Below are 26,973 nucleotides of genomic sequence, written 5' to 3' on the forward strand. Positions count from 1 at the left end.
GGAGGAGTGCTGTGGTCTGGTGAATTTGGACGGAGAGGGAAGGAGTTCCAAGCTGCAGAACAGCAGCTTGGTTGGAGGTCAGAGAGTCAAAATGCAGAAAAATTTAGAAAGAGTAAGAAGAGAACCTAATCTAATGCTAGCGAGGAATATCTCTGGCATGTCGGACTTCTCCACTCATCCCCAGCTTCTTCTCTACCACAACTTCAGCACTGGGAAGTTCTGAGGAAACTATGGTCTGTGATACCCGCCAATTGGCAGAATAATGGGGAAGGCAGTTTGTTTACAATCTCATTGTTTATCAGAAGTACCCTTGAGACTGTAAGCCCCTTGTGGGTGGGGGACATGACTACCAACTCTGCTGGTTGTCCTTTCTCAAGCTCTTAGTACAGAGCTCTGCACACATTAAGTGCTCAATAAATACCATTGTCTGTTTGATGTACCCTTTGTCTATTTAATAAATCAGTTGGTTTGGGATCTGAAAGATAGTCAAGGGAAGAGACATAGGGAAAAAAAGCTGCCATTTTGTTCACTCCCCACCTTTCCCATTTAGGGTGTAAGCTCCAGTGGAGCCGGGGATGTGTTTTAGTACAATGCGTTATGTTCTATAGGCTCTCAATAAATGTCATTACCACTGCTACCTTTCCCTGCTGCTGACACGTTTCAAGGGCTCATGTCCCATCACCATTAAGGCATCCTCTCTGTGTGTCTGTAGAGGATGGGTGTTCCTGCCAAAATGTGGCCGTGTAAGTTGTCCATTCATTCATTCATTCATCAAATCATGCTTATTGAGTGCTTACTGTGTGCAAAGCAATGTAGTAAGCACTTGGGAGAGTACAATATAAGAATAAACAGACACATTATACACTTATTCTTAGAGTACTAATGTTCCAAATGTGATCTCAGTCCGCCAGTGGTATTCCTTGAACACATACTTTGTGCAGATCACTGTAATAAGAGCTTGGGAGTACACAATACACTAGAGTTGGTAAACACAGTCCATTCCCATAAGGCACTTGATCTGGTCATCTCGTGTCCACCTCAAGGCTTGATGCATAAGAGCATATTAAGGAAAATAGTAATAATAAGTATCAAAACGGGTAATGCCTTTGGACAGTTTCAGACACCTCATTTTACATGTTTTTTACCGAAAACGATTAAGTGTAGTTATAGGATAGGGAAGCGGATCCAAGCAGCATGAAGGAGTAGAGAACAAATCTAATTGTTTGGGAGTGCCAAGAGTGTGTATTCCAGACCAGCTGGATTTCTGTGCATGTTGGCCTTTTGTTTCAAGTACCTGATGATTTTAACAATGCTTGGAAGAGTGCAGCAAAGTCTGGACAGCTTGGCTTTTCCAAATAAAAAGGAGATAGAAGCGTGGACTTGGAAAGATGAAGGAACCGAGGGTTTGTTTATCTTGGGAGCTTGGTCAGATTTTCAAATGATGGAAAATACAGATTTTTGACTGCCAGGTCTTTACGAATACATCTTGCATCTTTACATTTTGCTAGTCTTTTGTGATTATATCTTAGGTCTTTATAGTTTGAGCTTTTATTGGGATTAAAACTCTTTACTCTTAGAGCAGTACTTAAGGAGATAAAAATGAACTCTTCTTCTCCAGGGGTGCCCAGATGAACACATCCTGGAGAAATTGTGAGGCGGCCCGCCTTTTTGCATCTCTTTCCCCTTAGCCAGGAGCACCAGTGCCAGTGGGGTTGTCTTGGCAGAGAATGTGGCTCAGAATGGACCCGTTCATCTGCTGGCAGGGCTGGGGGAGGCTTTCCCCTTCCCCACCCCTGCCTCACTCCATCTCACCCCTGCCAACTCTTCAAAATGGCAGACCAAGCCAGCATTAGGCTGAAAGCCCCTGGGGGGCTTTTGCCACTTGGAGGTGACTCCAGGCAAAGCACCTCATGTTTTGGGGACTTGGGCCACCTGATCCCTATGCCCCCAAGTGACAGAGAGATGGCGAGTCATCTTATTCCTGCCAAATAGGCCTGGGGAGGATTGTGGCCTGTTTTCTCATACCTGTGAATATATGATTTCTCACACACACATTTTTTTGAAATTATGGTAGACATTTAACAGTCACTCGGAAATCAGCCAAAGATTGTTTCAGCTCATAGTGTCTTAATGCGGCTTTTAAAGCTTTCTCTATTGGATAAAAGACTTCATTGTGGTAAATTGTCTGATTACTCTGACATTTTGAGACCTGTTTTTCAAATGCCGCCCCGTAAACATAATTCACAAATACAATAAAGTCAGTAGCCAAGACTCTTCCTTATCTACCGTGTGATGATTTTCCCTCTTGATGTGTCTAGTAAAGGTCACCCAGGTCTTGAAATAAGACGTTTTAGCACTTGCCTTGAATGCTTTTATTTGCTTTTCAACTGCTCTGTCATTGTGGCACCTTTTGCAAAATCCTCAGGCTGGGGATAAAAGCCATGCTAGAATAGACAAGATTTCTAATTTTAGGAAATACTGAATGTTTTTCCCCTGGCTGCCCCAGGGCCGCCATAGAGTTTTGAATTGCATGTATTAGAGCCAGTTGATGTGAGGGTGGTGCTTTGTGCATTATTACATGCTTGGCTTATTCCTGCTCACTGACCTGGTCTCTCTGTCTCTTTCTTCCCCCTCCTTTCTGTCTGTCTCTTTCTCTCTCTCTCTCTCTCTCTCTCTCTCCCCCCCCCCTTCCCTTCCTTCTCCTGTGATGTAGCTTTCACTCTCGGAAGAGCAGAATGAAGTAACGAAAAACGGCTGTGAATCCAAGGAGCTGGTCTACCTCGTACAGATTGGTTGTCAGGTAAATACGAGGGTATCTTTTTTATTTAATCTTACATGTATTGTTCTGTACAATCTAATAACCTTACCATTGCAGGGTTGAGAGATAAGTATTCTGTTCTTGCAGTTTGTGTGTGAAGCTTCAGTCCCCCGAAAGATGTTTGTCCAGTTCTCTAATCACGGCAGCCAGTCTATCCCCGTGAAAGTTGAAATTTGTAATAATTTGAATGGTGCCCTTTTAGAGGGAAAAATAAATGAGTTCACGCAGCGGCATGCTGTGGAATGCTACAAAATATTTACTCCTGAGGCACAAATACTTCATCCTAATCCATTCTTAGAAAGCCAGCAAGACTTTGGCCTCTTGGGTGTATGAGTGCCTATTGATGGAGACTATAGAACAGTTGCATTTTATACTTCCATTCCAGCCTCCTCTTTTCATCTGTTAAATTTGTGGAATAGTTGAACTGACCCCATTGAAGTAGTCTTAGTTCTGTAGATTCTCTCACATACTCAGCAAACTTTATGGAAAAAAACAATGTTATGGGTGGAAAAAACAATTCCACAGTGTATTATTGGTCATATGATTTGCATATGAGGATAAATTGACTGAAGCGAATTAGAGAAAAGTACTTGCCTTTGGTATAAGAAAGTGACAGCAGAATAAGCAGAACAAGCAGCCTGAGGCAAGAGTTAACTTTTTGTAACTAAGAGGAAATTTTCCTGTTTTCCTGTGAGCTACCATCAGGTCGTGTGTGCCTGAAACATGGCTTTGGCTGGCTCTGACGGAGTACATCCAAGACAAAGTGCTATGTGTCACACCCGATGAGATTCAGATTCTAATCATTTTTACAGTCATTGATTTAGGGAGAATTAAAAATAAATTTAGGAGCTTTTAAAAACTTTTTTTTGCACAGCCACTGTAAGTAAATATATGACATGAGGACCACAGTTGTGTGTATACAAGCTCTTGGGATATGCCAGAGCATTTTAGTATTTCTCCAAAGTATTTTTCATGTTTCTGGAGTTCAGAAAGATATGTGGACATCTTCGGAATTTGTCAGATGCAGTTCCTCCCTTCTTCCCCCAGTTGTCTCCCGAGGTCTACCTAATTTTGAAAGCTTGTGGAATCAAGCCATTGATCAGCGGTCTTTATGGAATACCTTCTGAGTGTGGAGCTCTGTACTACAGGTTAGGGCAAGTACAGCAGAAGCGAAACATGTCTTGATATGGGGAAGTAGTGATATTACTTCACCCCAAGTAAGTTGTTAACTGCTTATTATGTGGCAAGCACTGTTCTAAGTGCTGGGGTAGATACAAGGTAATCAGGTTGTCCCATGTGGGGCTCACAGTCTTGATCACCATTTTACAGATGAGGTAACTGAGGCCCAGAGAAGTTAAGTGACTTGCCCAAGGTCACACAGCAGACAAGTGGCAGAGGCAGGATTAGAACCCATGTCCTCTCTTATGTTGCTTAGAACAGTGTTTTGCATACAGTAAGCATACAGTGAATAGCACTGATTGTTTGATAAGTCACTTAACTTTTCTGTGCCTCATTTACTTCATCTATGAAATGGGGATTTAATACCTGTTCTCCCTCCTACATAGAGTGAGCCCCATCTGGGACAGGGACTTTGACCTGATTAACTTGTACCTCTCACAGCACTTAGAACAGTGCTTTGCACATAGTAAGCACTTAACAATACCATAATCATTAATTATTAGGCGTTAGAAGTTAAGGCAGAGTGCTCTGGGCTTAGTTACCCTGGACAGTGGACTTTGGAGAGAGCAGTTTCTCCTCAACTGTCAGTGAAAAAGAAAACTTCAAGTCCCTAAAATTGATGAGTTAGCTAATATCTCTTCATAGAAATTACAGTAGGTTAGTCTTAGGGGGTGTTAAACCTATCAACAATACTAAATTTAAGAGCCCACATTTAATTAGTAGATATGGGAAAAGGGTGAAGAGAGCAGTATCTTCTGAGAGACCTTGGGCAAATCACTTCACTTCTCTGAGCCTCAGTTACTTCATATGTGAAATGGGGATCAAGACTATGAGCCCTAGTGGGACATGGACTACGTCCAACCTGATGAGCTTGTATGTACCCCAGTGCTTAGTACAGTGTCTGGCACATAATAAGCGCTTAACATGTCATTTGGAAATACAAGAAACAGTGTAAGTGTCTTTGAAGATGTTCTTTCTTTAGTAAACCCATTCGTAAGTTCTACTCCTGAAGCAGGAAAGGTAGCTTAGCTTGCTTTCCTGAAAAGAAGTAGTCAGTCAGTCATATTTATTGAACACTTGCTGTGGGCAGAGCACTGTACTAAGCGCTTGGTAGAGTACAATATAACAGACACATTCCTTGCCCACAACAAAAAAAACAAGAGGGAGCTTTACCTCTTGTCCCCTGACAGCTGGCAGGAGTCCCCGTGGGTGCGGCAGAGACTGGCACGGGGTGGAGTCTTCATGGGGAGTGGGCACAGGCTGGGGTACTTGTGGGTGCCATTAGGGGATGGTTGTGGGCTGGGGCACTTGGGTGGCTGGGCCTGAGCCGGGATCCTCACACGGGTCCTTGTGGGGCTTGGCATGGGCCAGAGCTCTTGTGACGGTCTGTGTGTTGTTCTGGCCGGGGGTTCATGGGGAGGCCGGATGCAGGCGGCCGGGCTGCTTACAGAATGAGCAGAGGCCCGGGCACTCTGCATGACCAGTGGGAGCCAGGTGGAGGAGACTGCAGTCTGGACAGCGTGAGCACAGGCTGGGATCATTGCGATTGATGCCAACTGGTTGGGGGTGGCAGTGATGAGGGGAGGGGAGGCCCTGGACCTGTGGCTTGGGGTCATGAGGGGTGCCAAGTCAGGCAGGGCTAAGACAGGTGGGTAGAAGCTTTTGGGGTGGGGCAGAGTGCAAGAGGAAGAGTCATTCCTTCTTTTGCACCTTTCTCTTCCTCTTCCTTTCCCCTTCTGCCCTCCCCGTCTTTATCTCTCCTCTCCTTCTCTCTCCTCCCCATGTTTCACTCTCCATTCTCCATTCCCCCTCTTTCACTCTTCTTTCCCCCTCCTTTACTCTCCTTCCTCTTTCTTTCTCCTTTACCCTCTCCTCTCTTCCCTCTGTGTCTTCCTTCCTGCCCGTCCAATACTCCATCCCCACATTCAACATCCCACTCCAATGGAAAAGCTGGCAGCATGGTGCCCCCACCAAATGCCCTGGGTAAGAACGGTGGTACCCCATACATCCTCCTTGGAAGGTCTTTGAAAATCCAGGGATTTCTTTCTGTCTTTTGGGGAAGGCCTGTCATATAATAACAATAATAATGATGATGGTATTTGTTAAGAGATTACCAAGCACTGTTCTAAGAGCCGGGGTAGATACAAGGCAATCAGGTTGTCCCACGTGGGGCTCACAGTTGTAATCCCCATTTCACAGATGAGGGAAGTGAGGCACAGAGATGTTAAGTGACTTGCTCAAGGTCACAGCAGTCACGTGACAGGGGTGGGATTAGAACCCATGACCTCTGACTCCCAAGCCCATGCTCTTTCCACTAAGCTACGCTACTTCTTCTATCAAAAGCTCCAAAGTTAGTTTCTTGATTCCATGACTAATTAGGCCCCTTTTCACAGAAAGGATGGCGGGGCACCCGTTTATAATGAGAATAATACCTCCTCTTTATTTTGGCTCTTCCTTCTTAGGAGTGCAGAGTGCTTTATTGTATGTCTTTGAAATTAATAGCATTATAAAACTGGTAAAGTTGAAATGGAAGGTGGAGAACAATTTATGTTAGGAGAGTCGCTTGGGGACTAATTCTGGGAGGGCGCAGGAGCATAATTCCAAAAACAAGTTTTGTTAAAAAAAAAAAAAAGAAAATAAATTAGCATTGCTAGTCTTATTGGGTTTACCTTGTCTGTAAAATGTGGATTGGGACTGTGAGCCCCGCATAGGGCAGGGACTGTGTCCAGCCCAATTTGCTTGTATCCACCCCAGTGCTTAGTACAGTGCCTGGTACATAGTAAGCGCTTAGGAAATACCATAGTCATTCAGGATTATTATTACTAACTCAGGTACATATTTCCCCTTTCCTACATGTTTGTTTCTACCCCATCCTACTCCACCCCTGCTATATTTGCCAGCTCCTTCAGGCCAGGGATGGGGCCTGCTGATTCTTTTGCACTCTCCAAAGTGCTTAGTCCAGTGCTCTACACTCAGCGGGTGCTCAATAAGTACTATTCATTGATTGGTTAACAAACAAATTGTTGTAAATGCGGAAGAGTTTTCAAGGGTGTCTGAGAGAATGGCCAAATGTTCAAGGTGGAGGGACCGGCCAGGGAGTGTTTCATGATGGCTTTTCAGAAGGACTTTGAAGAAGGGAAGGGATCTGGTGAGGTGAAGTGATTTTAAAGAACAATCTTTGGAGCTCACAAATAGGTATATCTGAGTCCTTGGTTCAAGCTCAGTATAAAATTAAGAGAAGTAGCATGTCTAGTTAATAGAGCATGGGCCTGGGAGTCAGAAGGATCTCGGATCTAATCCTGCACTGCCACTTGCCTGTTCTGTGACCTGGGTAAGTCACTTAACTTCTCTTTGCCTCAGTTACTTCATCTGTAAAATGGGGATTAAGACTCTGAACCCCACGTGGGACAGGGACTGTGTCCAACTACCCCAGTGCTTAGAACAATGCCTGGCACTTAAAAAATGCCTTTAAAAAACAAAATCAAACAAAAAAAATTATATCTCCTTAGACAAGCACTTCATTTCAGATTCCTAATGGAAAACTGGTGATGAATGAGAAGTAACAATAATAATGCTTTCTAAGGATAAGACAGTGACTACACTGTCATTGCTGCTAACTTTATAAAAGTTGGTGTTATATGAACCACTGTTTTTTGTTTTTTTATGGTGTTTTGTTAAGCACTTACCATGTGTCAGTCATTGCTCTAAGTGCCTGGGTAGATAAAAATAATCAGGTCAGACATAGCCGCTGTCCCACATGGGGCTCACAGACTAAGTAGAAGAGAGAACAGAATTTGAATCTCCATTTTACACTTGAGGAAACTGAGGCACAGAGAAGTGAAGTGACTTGCCCATGGACACACAGCAAGCAAATGGTGGAGCCAGGATTAAAACCCAGGTCCTCTGACTCCCAATCCTGGACTCTTTTCAATAGGACATGGCTGCTTCCCACTGGGCCTCCCTGCTTCCCACTGTTTCACACTGTTCAGTTCAGTCTTGCACAAACTCTTGCTAAATATTCATGTTCACATAAAATTGCTGTCCAGCTGCAATAGTAATAATAATACTTATGGTGTTTAAGTGCTTAATATGTATACTATGTGGACTGTGTGCTTGTGTAGACATCCAGGAGAAGTAAATGACATGTACACTTCCTCTTGGACCTACAATCCTTTGCAACAGACTAGCAGACACCAGTCAGTGAATATACAGTAGTTTAGAGTATGAGAATAAATACAAATATTAGGCACAAGTGAATAAATCAGTAACTGAACCTTCTGAATCACCTAATTGGCCCCAACCTCCTGGAGAATATATATACCTATCTTACATACTCGTTAACTTAAATACTAATTCAGGGACATATTCCCTTTTTTCCTCCTTCCTCCTATCTGTAATTTATTTTAGTCTGTCACTGCCCCACCCTCCCCACCCATACTACCCTCTACCTCAGCAGTATACTGTGATGATCAAACACAGTTCCTGTCCCACATGAGGCTTACAGCTTAAGTAAGGAGGGAACAGGTATTGAGTCACCATTTTACAGATGAAGAAATTGAGGCACAGATAAATTAAGGGATTTACCAAAGGTCACACAGTGGCAGAGCTAGGATTAGAACCCAGATCATCCGACTCCCAGGCCCATGCTCTTTCTACTAGGCCAGGCTGCTTCCCGGTTTTAATAGTCATTTGGCCTAGAATCTTAAATGAAGGATCATTTGCAGAACTAGCTTCCATTTCCGAGCTGTGGGCAAAAAAAGACTCAGGGCCTTGGACTGTGATTTTAAGACAATTTTGTCCGATTTGGAAGGGATCCAATTTTTGTTTCTTCTGCCTGCCGAATGAGGCCCTCAGTGGAGAGCCTTGGCATTAGGGAGAGGGAAAGAAGGTTGCTATTTAAGGGGATGGGTGTGAATCTAGTAGTGCACTTAGTTCCTCCTACCAAAAGAAACATTTTGTTCATGAACCTTGAGCTAGTTGTTACTCCTTCCATAGTAAATTACAATCAGCTCGTAGATGCAACTAACTTAAATTGCTTTGCAGTAGTATCTTTGGATTAACATTTGGAAACTTTTAAAGTCACCTTTTTTAATGTGTTTATTTTCTATCTTTGAGACTCTGGCTTTCATTTATTAATTTTGCTTTGGAAAATATGAAGAAAATATTCTTAAGAAAGTTCAAATATAACCGTTTCAGCCACAACTCTTTCTGAAGCTGGAAACCAAAGAGGAATTCTTTAAGGTTGTTGGATTCTAAGTCTCAAAATATCCTCTGTTTCTCTCTCTAGTCCGCAACTCCTTCATGTCCACGAACACTGTTGTATTGCACTCTCCCATGCACTCAGTACTGGGCTCTTCACTGAGTAAGCATTCAGTAAATACCACTGAGTGTTCTAATCATGCATTTGTTTTTCCATCTTATCAGAAGTTCAGTTCTCAGAGTGTTGGTGATGGGGTTTTTTCTCCATCAGTTTGCCCGTTACCATTCAGCAAATATTGATCTGATTCCAGTTTCTGATCCACCTTACCCACTAGTCCTTCTGTTCCTAATGAAGTGGAAACTCATTCCTTTGGTAGTTGTTTACTTCTTTGTTTGTGAACCAACCGCATTGATGATATTGGCACAATCAAGGCCAGTCCTGGAAAGAGAGTTTGTTGTAGTTACTCATTGTTTTGTGGTGATGAGTTCCATCCTTAAATCGAGTGATTACTATGTTGTAGTTTCTTTTGCTTCAGTCTCTCACCAAATAGGCCCCATATTTAATGAGTATATTATACAAAACGGTCTCCAGAGACTAAGCTGCATGTGTTTATAGCAGCTTTGAGAGGAGCCATATTTTGAGCCTAAATTCTCTGAACGCTGTCAGTTTTCAAACTTGGTCAGGTTTACAGCCAAACAATGCATGTCTGATCTAATGGCATGAAAGCTGGAAAAGAGGAATTCGCTGCTGGTTTTGACCTGGGAACACATGCTGCATTTTCTTTTGCCGATCTTTTCCTCAAAGGATTGAGAAAGTGGATTTTACTATCTGTGGTCTTGGATGATCCTTCTCCGGAAAAATTGACTCAAAATGGGACTTTCTAGGGAAGCAAACATTTCTAAAAGTGATTCCTGTGCAACATTTTGGTTGCCTGTAGTTAGATCCTTGACAAATTGTCTCCCTGGAGTGTAGGCCTGTATTATGTTCCAGTTCCATGGCAGTGAACTCTAGTGGGGAAGGGAAGGGGGGTAACTTTTAAAATTAGGCAAAACCCAGATGTTGCAGTAATAGTACTTAAAGGGCATGCACTGGGCCTACTGCACTTCACCAAGTACTTGGAAAATGGAACACCAAGTAGTGACACATTCCCTGCCCATAAGGAGCTTCTACTGTAATAGTGGAGGCAGGTATAAAAAATATATATAAAAGGAATAATCAAGATGAATCACTGAATGTGCAGTTAAATGTATATAATATACAATGGGTAATGTAAACTTAATTGTTTGGGATTTACTCTAGGATTTTCGCCAGTGTGGCAGGTTGTTTTTGTTGTTTTTTAATGATATTTATTAAGTGCTTACTTTGCACTAGGCACTTTTCTAAGCAGTGGGGTAGATATAAGCTAATCAGGTTGGCAGTTCTGAAGAAAATCCCTTTAAATTCCCCCCCTTTCCCAACCACAAAAGGCCAGGCACTTCCTTTCCTCCCCCTTTCACTTCTCTGATGAAAAATTGTCTGGGCTCAGCCAGAGCTTTAATTCCCCTGTCAGAGAAGAGAGGCACTTCAGCCATTTGGGGAGAAGAGGCTGCCTCTCTGGGTGCGGTAATCCCTTCAGCTCGTGACTGGAGCCACAGATCTGTTCCGTCTCCCCCCACAACTTCATCCCCCTTCTTACTTTTGCCGTGACCACTCCTGGATTACAAACAGCCTCGTGGAGGGTCACGTTGGAGGTGACATCCAGGGACTAGGGACAGGGAAACACCTATACTCTTTTTTGGGGGGTAGGAGGAGGGCGAAGGGAGTGTCAGCTGCAGCCGAGAGGAAGGGGGTCCATCCCTGGACCCTCCGGGTGTAACAGTTTCCCCAGTGAAAGATCACTGGCTTGGAGAGAATAATTCATTCATTCATTCAATCGTATTTATTGAGTGCTTACTGTGTGCAGAGCACTGTACTAAGCGCTTGGGAAGTACAAGTTGGCAACATACAGAGATGGTCCCTACCCAACAACGGGCTCACAGTCTAGAAGGGGGAGACAGACAAGAAAACAAAACATGTAGACAGGTGTCAAAACTGTCAGAATAAATACAATTATAGCTATAATAATAATTATTATATTAGCCATTTTTATATAACACATAATGGATCATATATTATTATAATTATATTTATTATTAATAATAATGAAATAATGTGACCTCCTGGCAAAAATTAGAAGTGACTGCTGTTTAGTTTGAGTAAAGCAAAACAAGAAAAGAGCGTTGTTTAAGTTATTTGAAATACTTAGGAAATACTACCTAGGAAATACTTTGTTGTTGTTTCTGTAATGGTGAAAGCCCGGGCCTATTTTTATTTCCCATTTTTACTGAGCATTGTTTTTGACTTTAACAATATGTGGAATGACTTTTAGGAAACATGATGAAAAAACTTGGAGAAATTAGAAATAATGGAAGACAAGCCAAACTGTATAGTTAAATGTATTAACTGAGCACCTACTGTATGCATAGCACTGTATTGAGGGCTTGGGAGAGAACAAAAGGGAGAGAATCATTCAATTAGTGGTATTTAGCACAGTGATAATTGTTTGGGAAAGTCCAAGGATGCAATCCCTGGCCAAAAAGAGAAGCAGTGTGGCCTTGTGGAGAGTGCACAATACTGGGAATCAGAAGGACCTGGGTTCTAATACTGACTCTGCCAATTATGTGACTTTGGGAAAGTCAGTTAACTTCTTTGGGCCTCAGTTTCCTCAACTGTGAAATGAGAATACCTATTCTAACTCCTACCTAGACTGTGAGCCCTATGCAGGACAGGGACGGTGTGCAATCTAATTAACTTGTATCTACCCCAGTTCTTACAACAGTGTTTGACACAGATAAAGCACTTAACAAATAATGTAAAAAAGAGCTTACAGTCTTTAGAAGACATGATCTCTGCCCCCAATGAGCTAGCAGTTGGACAGGTAATAAGAAATGGTATCTAGGTTTGTTCAATATGTCCGCCTAGCCAATATTGAGAGTCCCAGAGGACTTCATTTGAAAAGAATATAAGGGCAAACAACATTTTCTTTGTGTCTGTGTGTTTAAGACATAGTCTAAGATATTATTAGAAAAGTTAATGTTCTTGGTGAACATCAAGAAATGAAGGTGAAGGAATCCTGTATGAGAGAATTTGACTTAGCATTTTTTAAGAGCATCTGGACACATGATAAAAAGTCAGGCCTCTCCTATTTTATGGCCATTAAAACACATCATTCTGAATTTGCAGTGACATTCATTAAAATTAGCTCAGTCCTTCACTTGAGAATGGTTGCTAAAAACCTTCAACCTTAAGGTGAAAATCAAGCCTTGCTTCCTTTTACCCATAAGTAATAATAATAAGTAATAATGACAATAATAATAATTGTGGTGTCTGTTAAATGCTTACTATGAGCTTATTGCTGAGCTAAGCATGGGAATAGATACAAGGTAAACAGATCAGACAAAATTCCTGTCCCACATGGGACTCAAAGTTCAAATAGGGGAGAAAACAGGTATTGAACTCCTATTTCACAGTTGAGGAAACTGAAGGATATCCTAATAATTATGGTATTTACTAAGCGCTTACTACGTGCCAGGCTCTGTTCTAAGCGCTGGAGTAGATATAAAATAATTGGGTTAGACACAGTTCCTGTCCCACATGGGGCTGCCAGTCTTAATCCCCATTTTACAGATGACAGAAGTGAGCTCTAGAGAAGTGAAATGACTTGCCTAAGGTCACACAGTGGACAAGTGGTGGAGCCAGATTAGCACCCATGACCATCTGACTCCCAGACCCATGCTCTACCCACTAGGCCATACTACTTCTTGTAAGGTAAGCGAGGAGGTAAGTGACTTGCCCAGGGTCAAAAAGCAGGCATGTAGTGGAGTCTGGATTAGTTCATAGGTCCTCTGACTTCTCAGGTCTATGCTCTCTCCGCAAGACCAAGTTGCTTCTCATAAGGGAGGGAATGAAGTGTGTCTTTTTTGTAAGGATTTCACTTGAAAGCTCAGTGCACAATCCCCTGCTAAACTGTTTTTTGCCTACGAGCAGAAGGCATACCAGATTCAACCTGAATCTGGGTTGAAGAACCTGGGTTCCAATTCTGGATCCACCACTTGTCTACTCTGGGACCTTGGACAAGTCTCTTCACTTCTCCATGCTTCAGCTACCTTATCTGTAAAATGGGGATTGAGACTGTGCACCCCATGGGGGACATGGACCGTGTCCAACTTGATTAGCTTGTTTCTACCCCAGCGCTTAATAGTGCTTAACAAATGCAATTAAAAAAAAAGAAAAACCCTGGATACCCAGCTGCCACTCACCTGGAAAATGAATTGAATTGTGTCCCTGAGTTCTTTCCTGATCAAGGCCAATGAGCAGTTCTCATCCAACCCTTACGGGTAACTTTGGAAATGGAATCTGCCTATCAGCTGACGAGGGGGCAAGGGCTCCTGGTCTATCAGACAAACAAGTCCATAGACATTGAGACCAGCTCACAAGTCCTGTCAGTGAAGTTGGGAGGTTTCAGAGTTTTGTGATTGAAGCTGTTAGCTAATGTTTAGTCCTTCAGAAGGGCATTGCTTGGGGTAAGGAACTGAATTATCTGGGCACCAGAAGTATTCCGCCTGCAACTAGTAACGATAATTGTGGTGGTGATTTGGGGCTTACTAAGTACCAAGCACTGTAATAAGTGCTGGGGGTGATACAATACAATGAGGTTGGACACAGACTCCGCCCCATACGAAGGGGAAAGGAGAACAGGTTTTGAATCCCCATTTTACAGATGAATAAACCGTGGCATAGAGAAGTTGAGTGATTTGCCTAAGGTCACACAGTAGCAAGTGGTGGAACTGGGATTAGAAACCAGGTTAACCCAGCCTGCAATCTTGTCATTATCCTCAACTCATCTCTGTCATTCTACCCATATATTCAATCTGTCACCAAATCTGGTGAGTTCATCCTTTCCAACAATGCTGAAATCTGCCCTTTCCTCTCCAGCTAAACTGCTATCATGTTAATACAAGCATTCATTCATTCATTCAATCATATTTATTGAGCGCTTACTGTGTGCAGAGCACTGTACTAAGCACTTGGGAAGTACAAGTCAGCAACATATAGAGATGGTCCCTATCCAACAACGGGCTCACAGTCTAGAAGGGGAAGAGAGACAACAAAACAAAACATGTAGACGGGTGTCAAAATCGTCAGAACAAATAAAATTAAAGCTATATGCACATCATTAACAAAATAAATAGAATAGTAAATATGTATAAGTAAAATAGAGTAATAAATCTGTACAAATATATACTAGTGCTGTGGGGATGGGAAGGAGGAGAGGAAAACGGGGGCTCAGTCTGGGAAGGCCTCCTGGAGGAGGTGAGCTCTCACGGCTTTGAAGGGAGGAAGAGAACCAGCTTGGCAGATGTGCGGAGGGAGGGCAGTCCAGGCCAGGGGGAGGACATGGGCCGGGGGTCGACGTTGGGACAAGCGAGAACGAGGTACAGCGAGGAGGTTAGCAGCAGAGGAGCGGAGGATGCGGTCAGGGCTGGAGAAGGAGAGAAGGGAGGATTTATCCTCTCCCGCCTCTTTGCTGACCTTCCGGCCTCCTGTCTCTCTCCACTCCAGTCCATACCTCACTCTGCTGCCCGGATCATTTTTCTACAAAACCACTCAGTTCATGATTCCCCACGCCTCAAGAACCTTCAGTGGTTGCCCTCCTCCACCACATCAAACAGAAACTCCTTACCGTCAGCTGTAAAGCACTCAGTCACCTAGTCCCCTCCTACCTTTCTTCGCTGCTCTCCCATTACAACCCAGCCTGCATACTTTGCTCCTCTAATGCCAAGCTACTAGCTCCACTTTGACCTTGTCTGTCTCACTGCCAATCTCTCGCTCATGTCCTTCCTCTGGCCTGGAACACCCTCCCTCTTCATACCTGACAGACGATCACTCTCCCCATTTCCAAAGCCTAATTTAAAGCACATCTCCTTCAAGAGGCCATCCCCTACTAAGCCCTCATTTCCTCTTCTCTCATATCCTTTCGAGTCACCTTTGTCCTTGGATTCACATCCTTTATTTACCCCTTCTTTAGTCCCATAGTACTTTGGACATATCCATAATTTAATTATTTATATTAATGCATCTCTCCCCCTCTAGACTGTAAGCTCATTGTGGGCATGGAATGTGTCTACCAGCTCTGTTATATTGTTCTTCCCCAAGCGCTTAGTACAGTGCTTTGCGCATAGTAGGCACTCAGTAAATACAGTTGATTGATAGGTCCTATGTCTCCCAAGCCTGTACTCTTTCACTTGTCCTTGCTGCTTCCCATCTGAACTGGAAGCAAAAGCAATTAGGAAGTGCAGCTCAATCATAAAGCATTTTCAGTGCCTGGTTAGTGAGCTAGTGGCTCTGAGAGTCAGGTGGTACTTTGTAGGGCATTACCCAGCTGGACCGCAAATTGAAGAAGCAGTTGCCTTTGCATGTTCTAGGGAGAGATTCATTTCTACCTGATAGCTTAACTAGTGTCATGCATCATAGGGCAGCGGACTCAGTACCAATGGGTTTGATTTAAATTGTTTCCAAAACTTGGTCTAATGGAAGTCCCAAATGAAACTCATAGCCTTTGCACTTGGGTCTGTTCCCCTTTAAGCACCTTGATATTCTCCCTCCCCCAGCTCTCCAGCACTTACTTAGTAACTGTCTGAAATTTATTCTGTCTGTCTCCCAAACTATCAGTCAGTCAGTGGTAATTATCAAGTGTGTGCAGAGCATGGAACTAAGCACTTGAGAAAGCACAGTACAACAGAGTTGGAAGGTGTGATCCCTGTTAACAGGGAGCTTGTAATCTGTAGTGGGAGGCAGACATTAAAACAGATTATAGGAAGTGGAACTAGAATATAAGAGTATTTTCATAAGTTCTATGTGGAGGGGTCCCCAGCCAAGTACATAGTTAACCCAGAGGTGAGGTGGTTGGGGGAAATAAAGTGCTTAGTTTGGGAAGGCCACTTGGAGGAGAGGTGATTTTAATAAGACTTCAAAGTTGGGGAGAGTAGTGGTCTGTCGTGAATGATGGGGGGAGGGTGTTCCAGGCCAGAGAGAGAAACATGGGCAAGGGATCTGTGACAGGATAGATGAAATCAAGGGACAGAGAATAGGTTAGTGTTAGAAGAGTAGAGTGTATGAGCTGGGTTGTAGTAAGAGATAAGGTTAGGTAGGAGGGAGAGAGCTGATTGAGTGCCTTAAAGCCAGTGGCAAGGCATTCTGGTTAATGTGGAGGTGGGTGGGCAACCATTGGAGGTCTCTGAGGAGTGTGGAGATGTAAACTGAATGTTTTTACAGGAAAAGGCAGCAAAGTGAAGTATGGTATGGAGAGGGGAGTGAAAAGAGGCAGTGAGGTCAACAAGAAGGCTGATGCGGTAGTGAAGGTGGGAAATGGTAAGTGCTTGGATCATCATGGTAGCAGTTTGGATGGAGGAGAAAAGGCAGATTCTAGAGATGTTGGGAAGGTAGAACCGAAAAGATTTCATTAAAGACTGAGTGTGAGAGAGATGATATGAGGACAATGTCAAGGTTATGGGCTTGAGAGACAGGGAGGATGGTGGTGCTGTCTACAGTGATAGGAAAGTCAGGGAGTGGACAGGGTTTGGGTGGGAAGATGAGGAGTTCTGTTTTGGACATGGTAAGTGTGAGGTGTAGGCAGGACATCCAAATAGAGATGTCCTGAAGGCAAGAGGAAATGTGAGACTGGAGAGAAGTAGAAAGGTCAGGGCTAGGAAGCTAGACTCGGGAATCCTCTGCATAGAAATGCTAGTTGAGACTATGGGAGTAAATGATTTCTCTAAGAGAGTCAGTGTAGAGGGAGAATAGAAGGGGTCCCAAAACTGAGCCTTGAGGCACTCCCACATTTAGAGGGTGGGAGGCAGAGGAGGAGTTTGTGAAAGAGGCTGAGAAGGAGTGGTCAGAGAAATAGGAAGAGAACCAAGGGAGGACAGTGTTGGTGAAGCCAAGATTATATAATGTTTCCAGGAGAAGGGGGTGGGCTACAGTATCAAAGGCAGCAGTAAGGTCGAGGAGGATTACAGTGGAGTAGAGACCCCCTCTAACTCAGTAAGTGCCTATTGTCAGGGATCGTCCTTACCTGTTCATTTATCTTGCACTCTCCATGCCTTAGTACAGTTCCCTGCACACAGTAAGCTGTCAATAAATACCAGTGATTGACTGAATGATAGTCTTGATCTTTTTTTGATATATGCACATTTATATAAATAGCTTAGGATTTTAGCATGTACCAAAATGAATGAAATGAGAGGTTTTCTTATTTAGAAATGATTTTCAGAAGCCAGCCGTGTAAAAGACAGTGCAAACTTAGGAGAAGAAAGCCATGGCTTAATATTTAGAACTCCAATACACATAAGAAGGCTAAGTTACCTAGCCTATTTGCACGTGAATCTTCAAGAATGATATTTAGATATTAGTTAAATAATAAGTGGACTAGACTCTAGATTAAACTTCTCTTCAGTGTAGTCTTGGTTTCTGGGGTAATTTGGTTTCCTTACTCTTGTGACTATTTCCCCTTTCAGACTTCGATAAGGAAACCCTTGGAAACAACTTAAAACTGAACTGAAGCTAGTTTATGTGACCACAAAACCACTTTGGCACAATGTCTTGAACAGTACCAGCTCCCAAGACTCCTAGCACTGTGCTTTCTATCTAGGAGGGCATTGGGTAGTATATGTGTTACTAGTATGTGTATTATTATTATGTGTATGAGTAGGGCTCAACCAAAGGGAATTTGGGAAATATCCCCTCTAGTGTCTCTTTTTGGTGTGTGTGGCATTCGTTAAGTGCTTAATAATAATAACAATAATGGCATTTATTAAGCGCTTACTTTGTGCAAAGCACTGTTCTAAGTGCTGGGGAGGTTACAAGGTGATCAGGTTGTCCCTCGTGGAGCTCACAGTCTTAATCCCCATTTTACAGATGAGGTAACTGGGGCACAGAGAAGTTAAGTGACTTGCCCAAAGTCACACAGCTGACAATTGGTGGAGATGGGATTTGAACCCATGACTTCTGACTCCAAAGCCTGTGCTCTTTCCACTGAGCCATGCTGCTTCTCTTCCCTCTGTAATAACAGTTATTATTATTATGGTATTTTGTTAAGTGCTTACTATGTGCCAAGCAGTGTACTAAGCGCTGGGGTGGGTACAAGCAAATTGGGTTGGACACAGTTCCTGTCCTACATGGTGCCCACAGTGCTTAGTACAGTGCTCTCTATGCAAAGTAAGCACTCAGTTAATGCCATTAATGGAACTGCAGAAAAAGCTAGTGTCTGGTCTCAGTGGAGCATGGAGAGGGGATCCACAAACACTTTCACCTATTCTCACTGTCAGCTTCCACCAATGCTCCACAGGGCGCTTTAGCAGCAGCTGGATCTTTGATATGTAGGTGCAGTCCTGAGGCAAGTTTGGCCTTTCTTAGCCTACAGGCTAGGCTATGGTAATATTCTGTTTTTTCTTGGGCCCTTGATTTGTGTCAGACTTGGACTTTTTTTTTATAATGGTATTTAAGAGCTTGCTACATGCCAGGCACTGTTCTAAGTTCTGGGGTAGATACAAACCAGTCAGGTTGGACATAGTCCCTGTTCCACATGTGGCTCACAATCTTAATCCCTATTTTACAGATGAGGAAAACTGAAGCACAGAGAAGTAAAGTGACTTGCCTAAGTTCACACAGCAGGCAAGTGGCGGAGCCAGGATTATAACCCGGGCCCCAGGCCTGTGCTGTATCCCAGGATTTTCCTCAGTCTGAACACATTCAAGGTTTTGGCACCTTAGGGTCTCTGGGCTTCTATTGAGCTTTTAGGGAATATATCCCAGATAGCAGCATGGCATAGTGGATAGGGCACAGGCCTGGGAGTCAGAAGGTCATGGGTTCTAATCCTGGCTCCACCACTTGTCTGCTTTGTGGCCTTGGGCAAGTCATTTCACTTCTCTGTACCTCAGTTACTTCACCTGTAGAACCTCTAGACTATGAACCCTTTGCGGGACAGGGACTGTGTCCAACCCGATTTGTTTGTATCCACCCCAGTGCATAGTACAGTGCCTGGCACAAAGTAAGTGCTAATCAAATACCATAATTATTATTGACACCCAGAGATGACCAGGCATTTTTGACCAAAAGCAGGGCTATCATCCATTCTGCTCGTGTGTGCTGCCCAGCCAAAGAGGGAAGTGAGGAGAGGGAACTAAGGAGACCTGCTTTGGGTTGATTGTCTGGCTGCTTTCCAGGCCCTCTTTGTTGTGAGTCTGTTTTACTACTTGATGTTAAATATTGCCCTTAGGTGGTTTGGGCAGAACTGCTCTACAAGTTGAAAGTGGTAGGCCCAAGTCACGCAGCCACCAAGAGAAGATTTTAGCACAGCTGTGGCTAACAAATCTTGAGTTTGGTCTGAATCAGTTGCCATATTAGTGCCTCACTCTTTGAGTCTCCCAAAGTACACACTAGCCATCTTGCTGCAGTCTTCTATCACTGTGGTCACCGTTTCATCTCTTAATCTATATTAACTTGTATCTACCGTAGTGCTTAGAACAGTGCTTGGCACAAAGTAATTGCTTTTCATTCAGTTCATTCAATCATATTTACCGTGTGCAAAGTGCTGTACTGAGTGCCTAACAAGTTCCATGATTATTACTGTTATTATCACCTCTGGACCATGTGCTACCTGGGTTATAGAATTCCCCAAAAGCCTTTGATTCTGTGGCCCTGATGTAGATCCTTGGTTAGGTGCAAGGTTTGCCAGTCCCACATGACACCCTTTAATTCATGCCTGCTGGACTTTTTTTTTTTTTGGACAAGTAGGAACCGCATGACAGGGAGAAAACAGGGCAAAGTAATGAGAATGAAGTCTTGGTGTTGCAGCTTCTTTTTAGCATGTGGTATGCGACCTTGGCTAATAGCCTCAACTCATAGCCTCAACTCACATCGGGGCTTCTGTTTTTTGTTTGTGGAAGTGAGTTTCCTCTCTCAAGAACATCCAGGGGTTGTATGTCTGACAGAAACTTCTCATCATTGTCTTTAAAGCACTGAATTACCATTTCCCCTCCTATCTCACCTTGCTACCCTCCTACTACAATTACGTTCCCCCCACCCTTCAAAGCATTGAAGGCACATCTTCCAATAGGCCTTCCCTGACTAAGCCCCCCTTTCCCTCTCTCCCTCTCCCTTTTGTGTCAACCTGTCTTGCTCCCTTTATTCATCCCCCCACATCCCCACAGCACTTATGTCCATCTCTGTAATTTATTTCTATTAATGTCTGTCGTCCCCTCCTCCACCCCCGACACCAACCTTTAAGCTCGTTGTGGGAAGGGAATGTGTCTATTATATTGTTACATTGTACTCTCCCAAGCAGTTACTACAGTGCTCTGTACACAGTAAGCCCTCAATAAATTAGATTGACTGATTGGCTGCCTTAGGAGATCTGCTGAAACAGTGAATATTCAAATGACAAATGTGGTCTCCTTGTCACTGTTGAATTGGCAGAAGTCAAATTCACAGTACCCTTGCATTTATGTTGACTCATTTTACTGGCTCAGTCTTTGGGAGAATGGTAAGCGTTGACAGATTGAGGTGAGGACTGATCTGCCCAATTTATGGTTGTTGACTCAGTCACTTTTGTAAAGACACAGACCATGGTATGAAACTTTCCTGATGGTTGTGTTATTAAATGTGTAATATGTAGATATGCAGGTAGTCACCGTAGCAGTAAAATGGTATTTAAGGGCCTGCAAAAGACCCAATGTGACCAGCTCTATTGTATCCTGCTTTCCTGAGTGTGTAGTACAGTATTCGGTACTTGGCGACACTCATTTATTTATGTTATTTGTTAAGGCTTACTATGTGCCCGGCACTATACTAAGTGCTTGGGTGGATACAAGCAAATGGGGTTGGACACAGTATGTATCCCACAAAGGGCCCACAGTCTCAATCCCATTGTGCAGATGAGGGAACTGAGACCCAGAGAAGTGAAGTGACTTGCCCAGGGTCACATAGCAGACAAGTGGCGGTGCCATTAAAGACCGTTGGTTTAAATTGATTCAAATATGACCTCACAATCTTTGGGGTTGGGGTGAGTTGGCCGGACCAGAAATGGAAGGAAAGAGTAACAGAGTCACAGCCACACACAAAAAAAATACTGAAAACAAAAAAACAACAACAACTATAGGAATGACAGGACAGATCTGCCAGGAGGAACACTGGGCTCAGGCTTCTCATGGCCTCAGCTGGGACTGCCCTGGAGACAGTTTACTTCTACTCATCTTCTGCTCTCTGGGGTTAGTTGGCATGAGGATCGCTGGGTGATCCCCTGCAGACTCTAGAGCCTCCAACAGTGTGGCGATGTGTTAGGTGTAGGGGTGAGATCTGCAAAGTGTGGAAGTCCCGTAGGCTTCAACCCGATGTCAACAAAGATGTTTCATGGAAAATAAACTCCGTCTAAAGATATGTGCATTTATTGTGACTACAGTGGTTTTTAAAGTGTTCCCAAGTTTCTTTTTGCAAGCTTTAGTGAATTATCTTCAAGGAGAGGGAATGTCTGACCACATTTGCCAAGAAGAAACAAAACCCATTGTGAGGAAGTGAGGAGAACTCAGTGGTCATCTGCAAGGGGCAAAACAAATGTTCCTTTGAAAGAAAAAATGACAAAGTCCACTTGTTTCTTAATGGCTCTAGTGGTATTAGCCTAGTTTTCAACTTTTCGAAAGGGATCCATGACTGGTATATTGGTCACAAACAAGCATGAAAGAGTTGAAAAACGAGTTGAGGTCACACAGAACCGATTTCTCTGGGAGACTGCGTCCTCGGACTAGGCTTCTGACTCACCCAGGAGTGCATCTGTTGGGTAACTCTGGACTAAGTGACTGCATATGTCACTCTGCTCTTATCTGATGTGGGTTTTTAAGGATTTGTAATTCAGGTTACTGCCCAGTTGTGGTAACAGAAGGCAGTTAGAATGGAGGCTTTAGAAAGTAGGAGAAGCAGCATGGTGTGGTGGGATACAGCATGGATCTGGGAGTCAAAATGTCATGGGTTCTAACCCCGGCTCCACCACTTGTCTGCTGTGAGACCCTGGGCAAGTCACTTCACTTCTCTGTGACCCAGTTACCTCATTTGTAAAATGGAGATTGAGACTGTGAGCCCTGCATGGGAGAGGGACTGTGTCCCTTGTATCCACCCCAGTGCGTAATACAGTGTGTGGCACATAGTAAGCACTTAACAAATGCCATTAGAATTAGACAGCTCCATTTACTTCTTTCCTTTATCCTCTGAGGATGTTTCCTCCCCAGCCTGCCCTACCCTATCCATTTGTCTACTGTGTGACCGTGGGCAAGTCATTTAATTTCTCAGTGCCTCAGTTTTCTCACTGGTAAAACAGGGATTTAAATGTCTGTTTTCCCTCCCTCTTATCTTAGACTGTGAGCTACAATGTGCGACGGGGACTTTGTCTGATCTAGTTATCTTTTAACTACCCCAACACATAGTACAGTGCTTGGCACATAGTAAGTGCTTAACAAATGATTATTGGCATTATTATTGTTACTACTATTACTACTACCACTATTTCTAGCCTCCTGTTGCTGGCTATCCCTCAATCCCTGAAACTGCCGTCTTCTCCAGGTCGCTTGCCCTGTCCTGTTGTGAGGCTTCCTGGGCTCTGAGAGGCTGCTCTGAGGTCACTGAGGGCAGTGAATAGGAAAACCGAAAGCACATGAAGCAAAATTCTGGCCTTCAGGGATATTATGGTGGGCTTGAAGATAAGTGGAACTTGTGGTACAGAACTCCAAAAAGAGTACCCCTTTTTGCCCAGGGAAGCCTAGTGTACTAATATAAATGTGTAACAAAGACTGTATTTACCCCATGAAAATTTGTGTTCACTTCTTCCTTCATCACCATTACTTATCTGTTGAGAGTCTGTACCATACAGTGATAGCTCACTGGGAGAAAAAAAAAATTAGACCTCCCCTCGGAGGCATAAGCACAGTAAATTCACATTGATTGTCCATTTCCTGGAATTCCACATATATAAGACCTTTTTTTGCAGTCCTGTGTTACTTTGTAACCTCATTTCCCACCAAATTAAGAGAGTTTGACAGAATGCTCCTCTTTTCTAATCCGTGTTATATCCACTCTGTTATTTAGTGGGTATGAATCAGGGAACCTTTCCATTTTAACCTACTCATCATTACATATGCTCTGTGGAAAGCTGCAATTTTCTTTGGGGAAAATTATTTTCTGAATTTATTTTGTCAGTCAGGTTAGTGTTCCCTTTTGATGCAAACACATTTTCAGTAGTAGTGGCCATCTCCTGCAAGATTTGGGAAACCACACTTGGTTGTGTTTATTTGGAGGATTGGAAAATTTGGGAAAATGTCAGCCTGGCTGGGAGTTTTGGTTTCTGAAAGGCAGAGATTCTAACTTACCTCAGGGGCAGGGGGCGGGCAGAGACTACAGGACCCTGATGGCCTGGAATGTACCACTACGATGCTCAAAATACTGTGTCTCAGGCAAGAGAAGAAGAGACAATGAAATAAATCAAAGAGGTGGAGCCAGAGAAGCAGGAGGGAATAGGTAGGAAAAAGGAGGAAATCAGGAAGTAGAAGTGACAGGAGCCACCATGGAGAGATGATGGAGAGGGTACTACTGTTGTTATGGTATTTAAGTACTTGGTGCCAACTGCTGTTGTAAATACAGGCCTAAAGTGATAAAGTGCTGGAGAGACACCAATTTCTCCAGTCTCTGTCCTTTTTTTCCCCTTATGGTATGTTAAGCAATGTTATGTTATGTTTCCCCCATCTAGACTGTGAGCCCACTGTTGGGTAGGGACTGTCTCTATCTGTTGCCAACTTGTACTTCCCAAGCACTTAGTACAGTGTTCTGCACACAGTAAGCACTCAATAAATACGATTGATTGATTAAGCACTTACTGTATGCCAGGCACTGTACAAAGTACTAGGGTAGATACAAGATAATTGGGTTGGACACAGCCCCTGTCCCACATAGGAGTCACTGTCTTAAACCCCATTTTGCAGAAGAGTTAATTGAGGCCTAGAGAAGAAAAGGGTCCTCCCCTAGGTCACACAACAGACATGTAGCAGAGCCCGGATTAGAACCTGGGTCCTCCAGTCCCTTGGTCTGTCCACTAGGCCACCTTACTCCTCCTGCCAGAGAAGCAGCATGGCGTAGTGGATAGAGCTCGGGCCTGGGAGTCAGAAGGATCTGGGTTCTAATCCCAGAGTTGCCACTTGTCTGCTGCGGGACCTTGAAAAAGCCCCTTCACTTCTCTGGGTCTCAGTTACCTCATCTGTAAAATGGGGATTGAGACTGTGAGCCCCATGAGGGACAGGGACTTTGTCCAACCCAATTTGCATATATCCACCCCAGCAAGTGCCTAGCACACAGTAAGCCTTTAACAAATGCCACAGTTATTAAGAATTTTACCTGTTTGTGGTCCCAAACCTAATCTCAAAGTAGAGGGGGTGGTTGGTTGTCTCAGCCAGGACCCTCTCCATCACCTCTCCTTTTCTCCACTCTGCATTTTTTGACTCCTCAGGCATGTAGGAATCAAGGGAATATGCTTGCACGTGCACGCACACACACCTACGCACCCGCCCCCCTTCCCACCTCCCTAATACCTGTCACCAACCCCATCACCTCCCTTCCCAGAGCCCTCAGAAGGGCTAAAGGCAGACAGTTCTGTCATGACTGTTATAGTGGTGGAGACTGGAACTTTGTGCCTGAGCACCCAAGGGAATGTCAGACTAGGCAGAGTGCCTTTGCATGTCATCTTGGCATAAATGTTGTGTGCAGAAAGTTTCATGTATTTTGCTTTTTCTAAAAAGAAGACAAAGCAAACTCATTCTTTTAGAGCAATGTAGTAACCTTTTCAGGGTATTTGTTAAGTACTTACTATGTGCCTTGCACTGTGCTAAGGGCTGGGTTAAAGACAAGTTAATCAGGTTAGACATAGTCCCTGTTCTGCACAGGGTTCTCAGTCCTAATCCCCATTTATCAGGTGAGGTAACTGTAACACAGAGAAGGTAAGTGACTTCCCCAAAGTCAAAAAGCAGACCAGTGGTGGAGCCAGGATTAGAACCCACATCCTCTGACTCCCAGGCCCATGCTCTTTACGCTGGACCACATTCCTTTACACTAAAGGAGCACTGGATGGAGCTTGTGTGAGTGTACCACCTTATTTGTGTGAATGTAGCTATTGAAGATGAGAGTGTGCTAAGGCAGGAGTGAGCCACTGACAAGCTTTCACATTTCCATCTCACTTCATGGGATGTCTTACTGCTTACTTGGAACGTGTCATTTGTTAAAACCAATTTTTTTTCTTAACACTTCCCAGTGAAAGGTAGAATATAATGATGACCTCATTTTCTTATAGATTTTAGACTGCTTCGGGAGTTATCTTTAATTTCAAGAAAGCTTTGAACCACCTACCTGGGTTAGCTACACCCGCACAAAGTGATAAAATCTCACCATTTTTGAATCTGGATGGCAGTTATTACCTGAATGCCATAAATCAACTAAAAGAAACAAAATCTGGACAATTTAAAATCAAGTGGACGAGGTAGTTTCCTTGTAGGGAGTTTATAATTCACCAGATTTCTGCTTTGTAGCTAAGTGTTAAAACCATTTTCCACTGTGCCTTGTAATAGAGTTGAAGGTCACTTAAACAGCAAATAGCCTACAAAACTGGGGCTGTTATTAATGATCCCCCAAGCCAAAAGTTCAGCCTTTTGCCTCAGTTTCGATTGACTTCCTTCTGTACAATACCAACACTTGTGACAGTATCTTAAATAACAGTTTTTCATTCATTGGTTTTCCTGGTTTACAGTCCTGCGTTACAGACTTTTCCAAGCCCCCAGTTGAGTTTTTGCAAAATGGAAAGGGCACTAGACAAAAAAGAAGAAATTTAGGAAGTAGATTTGATCACCTTTTTCTTTCTTCACCCCGCCCCCTACCAAAAAAAAAAAAGCCTACTGGTGCCTTAGTGCTTCATTCTTCCTCTTTGTAAATTGGGAATGATTCATCTCTCTTCCTAACACACCATTCTGGTCACTTGTTGAAGGACAGAACTGTAAAATCTAGATTTCCCTGTATAAGATCAGGGCATATGTTTTCATAAATTCATGGTTTAAGTATAGCTGCCACTTACGGTTCCACTGAACTTACGATGTAGGAAAAGTAAGATTCTGTACTGAGCAGTCTTGTTTTTGCTGTATTAACCTTGGAAATGATTAAACATAACGTAAAAATACTTCTTCCAAAACATATCACTCCAGTGCACCGTTTCTTGGCAGAGATTGACGGTTCTGCAGGGAGAGCAGCCTTGACAAGTTAAAAACCCTGAATGAGAGGTCCTATTTGAGAAAGCGTAAAACTAAGAGCACATTTTGTCTAGTTTTACCAATGTGGTATGTGAAATTTTCATTAGTGAGTCCGGAGATTCTAGACCTGAAAAAACAAAAAAACCCCAACATGCAAAACTATGGTCCCCCTCAAGCATTTGATGATTTAATAGAAACTGAAAATAAAACATATAAAACATAAAATAAAACATTACATTGACTCCTTCGGGACAGCATCTCAAAGAGAACTGAGTTTTGAGACTATGATTTGCAGCTGAGACATCTTGACACAGATTCTGTTGCGAAAGGGAGTGGTGGGTATTTTTTGAGTAATTGTAGTTCTAAATCTTTAG

At 43.3% G+C, this 26,973-nt stretch overlaps 1 protein-coding gene across 8 annotated transcripts in view; it reads left to right on the plus strand.

The window, feature by feature from the left end:
* The window catches only part of ARHGAP32 (Rho GTPase activating protein 32), a 368,515-nt gene that overhangs the window by 208,328 nt on the left and 133,214 nt on the right, over positions 1 to 26,973 (plus strand). For all 8 annotated transcript variants that reach the window (XM_038753686.1, XM_038753688.1, XM_038753690.1 and 5 more), the window contains one exon: positions 2,714 to 2,800. In XM_038753686.1, the coding sequence (XP_038609614.1) occupies positions 2,714 to 2,800 (87 nt within the window). The remainder of the gene's footprint in view (positions 1 to 2,713; positions 2,801 to 26,973) is intronic.

This window comes from Tachyglossus aculeatus, chromosome 11, assembly GCF_015852505.1.
Source record: "Tachyglossus aculeatus isolate mTacAcu1 chromosome 11, mTacAcu1.pri, whole genome shotgun sequence".
In the NCBI taxonomy this organism is placed as follows: Eukaryota; Metazoa; Chordata; class Mammalia; order Monotremata; family Tachyglossidae; genus Tachyglossus; species Tachyglossus aculeatus.